Here is a 12,110-nt window from a genome sequence, read left to right as displayed (position 1 = left end):
TAAAATTATAAGAACTACGTGTAATCACAGGATTGAACGTTTATATTTACAATTTGGGTAAAACACGATGAAGTTAAAAATGTTTTAGTATCGTCGCAGTGATTTCGCTTATTTTAAGGTAGTTAAGGCGTGTGAAATACGATGATTGGATCATTATCTACGGTGACCTGCAGACGTGGTAGGTAAACACTGTTTTCTGCTCGTATTTGAACCGTTTTGGAATTCATAAAATAATAGTAAAACAACTAGATGTCATGATAAACGTTAACCCGGTCTCGATTTCAACTAAATATCTCGCGAATATATTTCTGGCAGTTTTCCGCTTGAGATTATCTGCTCATCACAAGTATTAAGCGTATTATTATTATTATTATTATTATATTAATTGTGCACCATTTATTTAAATCGGTTACAGAAATTACATAATTGGAGAATATCGTTGACGTATTCCCAGTGGACATGCACCGCCAGAGAATTTGCATACGACGTGTCTCTGAGCCGGATCTATACTTTAATGCTAGACGACTGGAAGTGCGTTGGGTGTTGAAATTGTTTAATCTTGTAAAGCTATTTTGATCCTAAGAACGTGGAAGAAATAACTGTGTGGAAGTATGGTGTCAGTTGAGATGGCTGTGTTTGAACAATGTTGTGTGTTTTTGTTGGAACAACTTGTGTCGGCGTTCCACAGTAGAGTGCAGACTGCACACGAAACCCTGGGAATCCAGGGTACTTTGAGGTAATTTTCTAGAACGCTACATTCAGTAAATTAAAGGTTAGTATATTAAGGAATCCTGAACAAGTAATAACACGTGTAATTGTATTTTGAAAAATGTGAAGAAAAAATAATAGTGGTAATAATACAACTAGAGAATGGGAGAGTTAGACACTTTCAGATTACTGTTAACTTTAGTTAAAGTTCGATTGTTTATAACCTAATATTTAAAAAAATTCAACATGTATTAACATCATTTGAAACTGCCAAGCCCGAAAATTTTTAAATAATTCCTGGATTTAGTTCACTGAACACAAATAAATACTCACATTTCCCAGTATATTCAGTTGTATGCTATGTCTACAAACAGATACAAGAAAGCCTACATAAATTACCTGCACATGTACCTCTTATTCTTAAAGATGTGTCTCTTTCATTAAAAGATTTTCCTACAACGAAGGTTGTAATATTTCGCTGAATTGGTCTGGAATCCTCGCATACATTAGTGACAAAGCACCATGCCATATGGAGGGAAAGATCCACACATTCGTAAACTGATAACTAGGCGGCTGCAGTCATATCCCCCCCCCAAATAAATAACTCAGATTTTAAAATAGGGGGTTGTTCGGTCTCCAGAGCCATTCTTGGCACGTAGCAAGGATAAATATCCTTTTATTTTTGAGAATCAAATCATGATCCCGAAATAGCGCAGCCTAAAAGTGAAACCTAACATCGACTATTACGGAGGAACCACCCTGTCAGAACTGCCGAGCCTGATCTTTGAATACAAAGAATTTTGTAAAGAATCGAATTTAATAAAAGTAATGAGTTACTTACTTGTAATTTGTTCTTCATCCAAGGTTTCGGTCTGTGAAAACAAAGAAGAAAATAATTATTTATGATTACCAGTTCTTTTCTATGTCGGCCAGCGTAATCTTTGCGTTTATCGTGGGTCTAACCTGTAACACGAGACGTAGCAGAAGTTTCCGGAATGCTGGAAAACTACTTCTGGCAGCGTGTTATGAAATGTATAGGAATGCTTAAATAATATATTTTTATACTTATTTATATTTGAATTAAATGCCTGGTAATAAAACTGAAAGTCAAGGACGCTTAACTCCATCTACACTTTTAATTAACTGATTTGGGATATTTTGCTTGTGATATAGACGATTAAAATTTGGTATTATCCTTCTGCTGTAAAATTCCTAATATTCTTAGTTTTATTGAGGCAATGCAGTTCTTTGGGAAATATATCTATCGTGCTCTTCGTTTTGAAGGAAAACAAATCATACCCCGAGAACAAAATATTTACCCAAAACGTCACTTATGACCTCACATATAATTTACCCAATTAGCGCCATTGAAGCTGAGGTTCATCAGCGCTACGACGGAGGATCAGAATTCTTCTCAGCCTCGTCAATAAATCCGTAAAATCAAACACGTTTTCTGTGAGATGAACCATATTGTGACTCTCCCATCTGTCCATTTGCCTTTCAAGTGACTTATTATAGTGTCATATAAGATGAGACCAGGCTCCTTTAGGCCACTTACGTTTGAAACACGGTGCAACATAGCTAAGAAGTTGCGGTGAAGCTATGTATGCCTTTTCAGACGCCTCTGTCATAGAAGTTTGAGTTGCTGTTACCTTTGTTTTTGCCTACGTCTTTCTCTACCTTCTCTTTATTTTTGTATAAAACCATTTACTTGCGTCATCTCATATCCGCCACTCGAAATTCAATTAATGTTTCATCCAAAGGAATCGATAAGTAAATTCTATCCTTTGAACTTTAACTTGCCATTTGCGTATGAGATTTCAACTTTCATTGGACTTTAAAGTGTTCGAACAAGAAAGAATGAATGATACTTCAGTTAATGAAAATTTCTTTATACGAAGCGTACAAAGTCGAGGAAACAAACTGTAGGCACTTGAACGTAAGCGCGTAGATTTCAAGACGCTAAAACGGTGCATGTAAATGTTGATATTGTATTCATGCTTATTGTTCTTATGTGGAGAGATAAATTCACAGACATGTGTGTCAACATTTTGTGTTATTCTCACTGTTGAGAAGCGAAATATATCATGTTCATGTCCTCTTTATATGCCACAGATGGAAAGTACTTTTACCAATGATTTTTAAATCGAAAATTCCCGAGTCTTAAGAAACATGTGCTTTACAATTCTAGTGCTAAAATCGGCGTCGAAATTTTTTTGTCTAAACATAGGGTTTTGTTGTTGTTGTTTTTTTGTTTTTTGTTTTTTGTTTTTTTGTTTTGTTTTTTCCGATTTAGCTTCATATGTGATTATAACAGCTTGGGGTGGAAAATACATTTTTAATATCGCAACTAGGACTATGCATAATTTTTCAAGCCACTAAATATTTTATGCACTTAATTAAATTGTATATACAACCATCATGTCGTGTGTGTTATACAGAGCTTCCTATTTCAAAATAAGCTTCATTGCAGTCTGTATAAATCAGACTATTTATATATGAAGCACCTCTATGAGCATTAGCATTAAAACACTATATAAATCCTATTTCCAATTAAGCCTTAATCCCATTCTGCCAAGTGATGCCATATATCTGCACCAGAGCTGATACGTGTATCTGTCATTTCTGAAATCATTAGTGCAATGTTGTTCAGCACTCAATGCGTTTATCAAGTCAGATTAATTTATCCACAGAACGTGATAGTCCTCTTTTCCTGTTCCAGTTATACAAATTAGGTTTCTTATTTGGTATCTGCGGCTTCGAAAATGTCAATTGTGATATTCTATGGTCTTGTGGTTGCTGCAAATGTTTCGGAGGAATGTGTCGCCTCCATCTTTAGGTTTAAGGTAGTTTTGGCTCAAGTATTTCACCCGCACTCTATAACTATAATTCTATAATTGTGAATTATAAATGATTAAAACTTGATGAAAGTCAGAAATTTCCGTCGATCTGAAACACACCGGAGGATTACAATGGGTAATGTTCGACACATCCATTGTCACAAACGCATGTAGAAACGCCTGAACTGAAGGCTTGCAGAAGTATGTCCCAGTCTGTTGGCGATAAATCGTTTGACTGAGAAGGTCTACACAGTTTGACTGGAGTTTCGCGTGTAGTAGAACATATCACAGATAAAAATTCATTTTTTTCTGAAACTTTTAATGTATATCTCAATTACAAAATTTAATCAAACTATGTTCAGCAGTTTCTGAAGATAAGCCAGACGAATATAACCTCCCCTCCATGCAGCCAAGGGTCTGTGGTGGATTCAGGTGCCTCAGGCGGGATCATCTGAACACGGCAGTAGACTTTCGGATATCTTAAATGGGGGAGAGGGATTTCTTGACCACATGGGCGATTATTAACTTGTAAAACAGACGCCTTCTTCCTCTAGAATAGTTAAACTAAGCGTTTGTCGGTGTATTGATCTGGTTACTAACGTTTGTTCTAACGTGTTCCATTATTTTACCTAGAATACACATCTGCTCCTATATAGCAATTGTATTTTGTCATTGTATGATTTGTCTTTAAAATAAATCTATAGAAAACCAGAAAATGCTTAGTGGTAGCGGAAATTCTTAGTGCGTTGTTCGGCGAGTTCCTGGTACATACCATCCTGAAAGTCTGCTGGAGGAGCTAGATCCCTCACGCTGCACTTGACACAACAAATTCACATACAGTGCACCAAAAATACCTCCCTGTCCATCTTATATAGTTCTTCACCCACCCACTGAGCCACGCCTCTTTTCTTGACGCTATGTGCATGCATTTCATCAGTCCACAATATTTTCAGTCCTTCTTTCGGATACAGCTAGATATTACAGCTCTTTTCTCATTAATTTATCGATTCTTCTTAGGAGCAGCCAAGTCCGCTCTGAAAAGGACTCAGATGTGGGAACAGTTTATGGAACCGTTATCGTAGCTTTTAGTTCGTCGCGTATTCTTCAACATTTTAGTAAGTTATTGGATTTTAGACTTTCGCGGCCATTACTGTCAATAAAATCTGGATCCTCGGAAGTCGCCAGTCACATCAGAACCCTGAAGATTGGGACAGAGTTTGTTCCCGAAACGTCTGTTTACTACGGTAACCAGTTAACGCGGCTGATTGCCCGAGAAGATTTTATTGAATCTAGTAAGTTAATTATGACACTTACACCAGTTGGGTAGTTGTAATTTCGTCCAAACATTTTACTCTGAGCCTAATGTGGTGTGTAATTGATTAACATTCCTCGGTGATTTTTTGTTTGTTTTTAGTTTTATTTGTTTAAGAGTACTTATAATTTATCTTATCCTTGGGTTTCTAAAACGTTCAACATCTGTCTTCACCTTCAGAGCTCTGGGTTTCATGACAAAGGAATGTGTAAAAGCTTAGCTCTTAGTGCTCTCGTCGGTTGTGCTGCTTTCTTCGTGGTTTGTTTACTGACCCTCGAATTCAGAGGCTTTCTGCAGACCAATCCGTATCTCGTGTGGTGTAAACATATAAGTAACCTAGTGGATGCGCTGTTATATTTGAATTCCCATCAGCTTGATTTATGGCCTGCTCATTTCAAGTGAGGTTTCAATGATCAAGACTCATGCCGTTTCCATCAATGTTTCATTTTATATTATTTTTCTCAAAGTAATCGCACGTTTATAAAACCACGTGGGAGTGTGTTTGTTTATTTGCACATCTTTATAATAAGTTTTAAAGCTGTTGTTGATTTCCGTGCCTTGTTATTAACGTCAGGACGTTGAGATCACACTACCTTCGTGCATTTCAATACATTTTGCTTTTGAAATCTAACACGGCGGGTGAATAAAGTTCTGAGAATGGATCGACATTCTCTCCACGTAATATGGCGCCCTGCATTATTGGGCTATATCTTTGTAAAATAATGTCATTGCAATATAAAGTTTCGCCTTCGTGTATCTATACTAAATATTCAGTGCACATATTCTGTCTTGGTAGTTTTAGCTAATTTAAAGAGCAAGAAAAAGAAAACTTTTAAATATGGTCAATAACAGTTTTTGTTAATATAATGACACTCAAAATTTCGTGAATATAAAATATGTCTCAGACCTTGAATCGCTAATATCACTTTTTAGTCTGACACGAACTGATTCTGTAACTCAGTATTTCTTAAAATCATTGTTTCGTAAGATTCATTTTTGCTGTCAAACATAAGAAACCAGAACGTGCCATTGCCCAGAAAGGATACCGACATTGAAAAACTATTTTATGGTTTTCCTTTCGATAAAGCTTATTTACGAATTATTTACTTATTACAAAAACATAAGATCAAAATGACTAAAATATCTTGCACACAAAATAAACCTTCTCAGCCCATGTTAGAATAACGTAACAGAGGCCATGAATTAACGAAGTCTTGTCGAGAGGGCCTCATTAAATTCACCTATGCTTATTGGTGAATAACGTTCGACATGTATTTGGCACCAGGCAGCGAGAATTTTCGCTATTCGTGTGTTCTAAGAAATGCTACCGAATGCAGTTAGAAGAAGCCGTAGAATGTAGATTTACAGGTGTAACATGTCCACTTTACGATTACAGTGATCATCTTGGCAGCAACATGCCTGCCGACCGTCGGTCATGAAGATTTATTTTGCTCTCTTCCTGATGGAGGATTTTCCCTGCAGACGTTAGGTCCTCATCACCTCGGAGTTTTGTAGCAGTTTGCAGTTTATATCTGAGCGTGGGCTCATCTCCAGTTGAAAACAGTTATACTCCTTTTGCCTTAGAAATTCGGTAGCGAGGAAACCTCTGTTCAACTAAAAATTATGTTCATAACGTCATCAGTTTCAATCGCATTTATCCGCGTTTATCAAAGCCTGCATTGCACGAATAATCCTTTATAAATCCCAGAGTTTTGTGTACATGCGTTTCGATAAGTATTAACGCAATCAGTTCTCTCCTTGATCCAAATTCGTATATTTTATTGTTTCATCGTCCGGTGTCCGTTGCAATGCTGAATGGTAACAGAAGGAAAATAGCTTTAGTCGAACTGATGTTCATTTGTTATGTGTTTTCCTGCATAGTGAAGATAAGTGAATGGATAACGGATTAGGGAGGATTAAGATGAGTGAATGCTATAATCTGTACATTGTAGACCCTATAAAATGATACGTTTTATGATTGTGTGTGTGTGTGTTTCATGCTCTCCTAGTGGCCTGAAGGTTTTCATAATGACATTAGACAGCGAAGTGTTTTATATCAATGAGGAAGTTAGGAGGAGATTAAATTCTGGAAATGCTTGCTACTTCTCAGTCCAAAATATTTTGTCTTCCCGTCTGATTTCTAAGAACCTGAAAATTAAAGTGTACAAAATAATAATTTTGCCTGTTGTTTTGTATGGGTGTGAAACATGGTCTCTTACTCAGAGGGAGGAACACAGATTGCAGGTGTTTGAGAATCGGGTGTTGAGGAGGATATTTGGGCCTAAGAGGGAAGACGATGGGGCGTGGAGAAAACGGCATAATGATGAGCTTAAGAATCTGTACTCCTCCCCCAATTTTGTCAGGGTGATTAAGTCGAGAAGAATGAGATGGGCGGGACATGTAACACGCATGGATTTGGCAAGAGGTGTGCTCCAGGTATTGGTTGGGAAGCCTGAGGGGAAGAGACCGCTGGGGAGACCTAGACGTAGATGGAAGTATAATCTCAGGCGGGATCTATGGGAGATAGGAGTTGAAGGAAACTGGATTTTATTGGCCCAGGACAGGGACCGGTGGAGGGCTTAGGTTAATTCGGTGATGAACCTTCGGGTTCGGTAAGCCATCTAGTTAGTTAGTTAGTTAGTGTTTGATATCATAGGTTCTGCTGCCATTAGGTGCATTTAAAAGTGTCTCTGTTATGAGTGTCGAAAACATTGAAATAACAGGAATGGGGAAAGAATATGTGGAAAGGTAGAGAAGGAGATATAGGTTCAAAAATATTAAAGACATTTAAAAAGGGTGTGGTAAAAATACGAAAGAGATAAATTCTCATTCAACTTCGACAGCTATTTTCCACTAGTAAGAAAATACGCTCTGCTTCCTTGTAACCATACTTAAGTATCCCTCTGTCTTTCTTCGTCTAATCTTTTACATTTTATTTTTTCTCGCTCTTGTTACTAATGTTCGACTATTTCTTCCGGTTGTACAAAGTTTACGTTCTGAACAATAAGAAACTGTATTTTCAACTGCGAACAAGATCAGTTTAGTAGGATTTGAAGTTTTCACAATCCACCAGTGGTCCACAGAACAAGATTACGACCGCCATAGAATATTATATTTATATGTGACATTCAGTACAAAATTAGACATTTACAGTTCCCTACGCTATTATGTTTCTGTTCTGATTATCCTTTCCCCCCGCAACCTTCCTATTTTCGGACGTCAGACGTCCTGATGTTGGAGACATCAATCAGCCTTGCTACTTTTGAGAGGGCGGGAGCAGAAAACAACCGTTCTGAAGACGAAAGTATCAGACTTTTAAATATTTCTGGAACATATATATCTCATTTATATGTTGTAGTTTAATGTAAGTGGATATAAAAATGTCCGACCAGAAGACAAGAGCAAAGCCTGCAGCTGTTGACATCAGCAGTTTTCTTCTCCGTGAAAAAACAGCCAAGTTTTATAGGCCTTTAAAAATATTCCGTTACAGTGTACTTAAGTACGAATTAATTAGTGATTTCAAAATAACAGAAGTCTATATTATGACAGTTTTTCAAATCCTGTTTATGATTGGTTAAGAAAAGATATTTAGAAGTTAAATTTAAGTCATTTTATGTAGGGTTTTAACTTTGCCTCACTCAAAAAGAGGAGCACAGCTTGAGAATGTTCGATAACAATATGAGGAGTATAATATTTCGATGGGACACAAAAATAATAGGAGAGCTGGTAAAACTAAATAAGAAGGTTCATCACAGTTTACGTTCTTAATAAAATATTATTAGGATAACCAACTCACGGAAACCCTCTACTGGAAGTCTGTAGTAGAAATGTATTTTTACTCTCCAGACTGATAATTTTACAAAATTTAAATACAACGCCAACCCGTAAAAATATTATACCACAATACGTTCCATTTAAGGTGATACATAAATCTTCCTGCAGATTTGCAATATGCTCCAGTTTGCGTTTGCTTTTGAAGTTTAAACGAGTTAATTGAATAAACTTCTGTAAAGCTTGAAGATGAACTGTTTAAACAACGGTTTAGTTACGCATGAGCTTTCAGAAATGTTTACTTTTCTGTCACGTCATAAGATAGCTCTGAAAAAAGAAGCGTCAGTTTTGTACTTCTTTTAAGTGACTCTACAAATAGCCGTAATTAAATTCTAAATCGACATTTTTTTATTTGGAAACAAATTTCTATTCAGATTTTGGTATCATTATTATTTGATAACGTAATTAAAATATGGCCATTCCTACCATATTTCATTGTTTCAGAAAATATCTGTGGCTTTTTAACAATAGAATATCGATTTTCTGTATCACTGTGCATACAAGGGGACTATTTACTTCTGTCTAAATATAAATCGGCGTGGAAAGCTTTGTTATAATTTACTGTTCAATTTTTGTTATAAAAATATATAATGTCCACTAAATTCGAAATAGGTGCTGTGGAATTCTGACTTAAATGGAATTGAGAGTAAGTCAATAATCAGTGATATACAGTCGTTATTTTGAAATTTATTTTCGCTATATTTTATGGGGCCTCACTCTGCTATACACAGCAACTACCAGGCCCATAAATCATACCTCGCAGTCTTTGCACACCGTATAGAAATTAGTGTTGCCCATTCATTACACGCTTATTTGCAATCTGTCAAAAATGTTTTTCTCCCGTGGCAGTTTCCGTCCCCTCCTGCAGACTCTTCGGCCACTCAACATGTGCTTCTCTACGTTAAGGGCGGCAGCCCTCTCGCTGGCTTCCACGTTTTTGCAGCTGCCATTCTCGTGCCACTAATTGGCATCATTATAATTATGTCTGACGAAGGAGCACGGCTAAGTAATGTAAACTGGTCCCTGTCCGTCTCTTATCGCACGAACTCACGAGTAATATTCCTGGCTTTACAAGCCGCAAGCTTGTGTTTGTTTTTAGCTCGTGTATGAACATAAAAAACTCTTTATCAGGTCCGTTGGTGTAAACCTCTAATAGCTTTTCGACTAAAAGACTGAGTGAAACAAATAGAGTATACAAACAAAGGACTGAGAGTGTATAGACCTCGTTAGTTTCTTGTATCTTCTGCTCACAACGTCATAGAAATCAAAGAAAAAAAATTAAAATTAATTAATGGAAGAAAAATTTAAGTTCCGCGCTTTTATTAACAAAGTCTCTCAGATCATTACCATGTTCTTCTTAATAATTTTGTTAAAATAACGTTATTTTACGGAATATCATTTATTTTTCGATTAAGAGGAATTTGAAATGCTAATCCAAACCATAAATATCGCGCCCAGCAAACCAGTTTACAAATTGTTTTTTTTAACTCTTGATGACATAATTAATTTCTACTTGCCAGGTTTAATGTGGTTTAATGGCGTCCAGTGTAATTTATCTTGTCGACAGCTTCTAACAATTATTGTCACACATGCGAAGTCTGAACAAAAAGAGAGCCTTCATTTTTGCTTCCAGCTGTGACCCACATGTCCTTGTTACATGCAATTTATTTTTGTTCCGATTAGACGAAGTTATATAAGCCTCTGTTTCTCGGTTATTTTATTTGTATGCTATTTGTACTTAGATATTTAATGACGTTATATCATATACAAGTTTAGTGTACGTATGTTTTAATGCGGTAAAATGGAGGCTGTGAATGGTGAATTTCAAAGGAATTGAGACAGAAAGAAGCTGTAGCCTCTTTTGAGGTGCAGTTCAAGTAATATCTTGGAGAGACTGAGGGAAGGCACGAAAAGCTATGATCAGGTCATCTGCCGTTCCATTTGACATTCGAAAGTGTTTCCTCCCAAATAATAGACGCTCTGTTGTTAATCCAGTGTATTTTGTGTTCCATTTGCGTTTTTGTGTTTTGCGTAGATCCGTCCTGAAAGAAATTAACACATTTTTGTGAGAAACTAATAGTAGTCTAGCTATTCAAAAAATTTCCTGTTTTTATGTCCCAGTACGGGAATATAAGCTCCAGTAACGAATCCTCGCTTACAATTAATTCATTTGACAATCGTGTCTCCGGCCGTGTGCCGTCTGACATAACCGTTAACGACTGCGCGTGGTAAGTTCCATCAAGTGCCCTGGTCTGGTGTCGAAGTGTCGCTTGACTTTCGTGCATTCCTGTCCCCGCATAACTTCGTACGATTTAGTGGTAATTATGGAAACCCTTATTCGGCATATCTGGCCCGTGAATCGACGTCGGTCTCCCTCCAGAACGCTTTCCTCTTGTTCATTCCAGCAGAACGAAACTAAATACGTTCCACCACCTCGGTTTTTCTCTAAATATTTCACATTCCAGTCTGAATAATCTATAGTGAAGGCTGGCACACAGTTGAGCTCGACGGTACACAATTATCACTCGGCTTTCTCTGCTGTTCTACCTCTGCATATCTCACGGAAGCCCGGGAACAGAACAAAGCCCCCCAGCGCATCTACGCCATTACAATAAACTGTAGGGCGCATTTGCATCGAGAGACTGCGTAACCAACAAACGGTAGTTGTTCATGACGTTGAAGCATGGCATTTGTCGTGCATGCATATATTTAAACCTTCCGCTTTCGTATCTCATGCACGCACGCACACACACACACACATTAATATACAATCCCAGTCTGTCTCTTGTTATTAAACATTTCGTTATATGTGGCACAGTACCTATAAAATTGCCTGTTGCGTTCCCAGGATCGTAGGATTTATTTCTGATGGAGCGTTTTAAAGTGAATTAATCAAATAACCGAGATGGAGACGGAGTGTTCCTCAGAAACGTTTTTATCTACCTACGAATCCACACGGCATTACAACCCAAAAGACCATCATTGGCATTGTCACCTACATGAGATCTCATAAAAAAACGCGTTTTAAATTTATTCTTCGTCTCCTTCTTCTTCTTCTTCTTCTTCTTCTTCTTCTTCTGAGACGCTCGCGGTAAGCGTATAAACGTTTACTGCGCCTGGATGGATGCAGCTGGCTAACGACGCATTTTATGTGATAGGTTTCGCAGTGTTCCATTGTATGGTATGTACAGAAATGTTTTATTTTTGAAACTGAATAATGTACACGCAAGAACGTACTGAAATTTTGCTGGGTTTCTGATAGATCTGTTTAATGCTCCGCTCGTAATTTCCTGTGGACCAGCCTTCATATCGCTCATTTCATTCAGCCAGTGTCACTGTGAAATAGTGAAGTGGTTTATTCATTGTCTTTGCCATGCTTTGTGCTCCTGACTTTTGTCTCCGCTCTGCTGACGTTCTGG

At 37.3% G+C, this 12,110-nt stretch overlaps 1 protein-coding gene across 3 annotated transcripts in view; it reads right to left on the bottom strand.

Moving 5' to 3' along the window:
* LOC110839524 (troponin C) overlaps positions 1–12,110 on the bottom strand; it is a 42,879-nt gene that overhangs the window by 15,714 nt on the left and 15,055 nt on the right. For 2 of the 3 annotated variants that reach the window (XM_022083782.2, XM_087345942.1), the window contains exons 1-2: positions 4,321–4,391; positions 1,550–1,580 (exon numbers count right to left, since the gene is read on the bottom strand). In XM_022083782.2, coding sequence (XP_021939474.1) covers positions 1,550–1,580; positions 4,321–4,323 — 34 coding nt within the window. In that variant the 5' untranslated portion in view covers positions 4,324–4,391. Of the gene's footprint in view, positions 1–1,549; positions 1,581–4,320; positions 4,392–12,110 lie in introns of those variants that run through there. The other variant, XM_022083783.2, reaches the window with a different exon arrangement.

Source organism: Zootermopsis nevadensis, unplaced genomic scaffold, assembly GCF_977971745.1.
Source record: "Zootermopsis nevadensis isolate Lab colony 2312 unplaced genomic scaffold, Znev_1.0 Znev_ptg000009l, whole genome shotgun sequence".
NCBI lineage: Eukaryota > Metazoa > Arthropoda > Insecta > Blattodea > Termopsidae > Zootermopsis > Zootermopsis nevadensis.
Note: the sequence above shows the minus strand (reverse complement) of the source record. Positions and strands in the feature narration are given on the sequence as shown.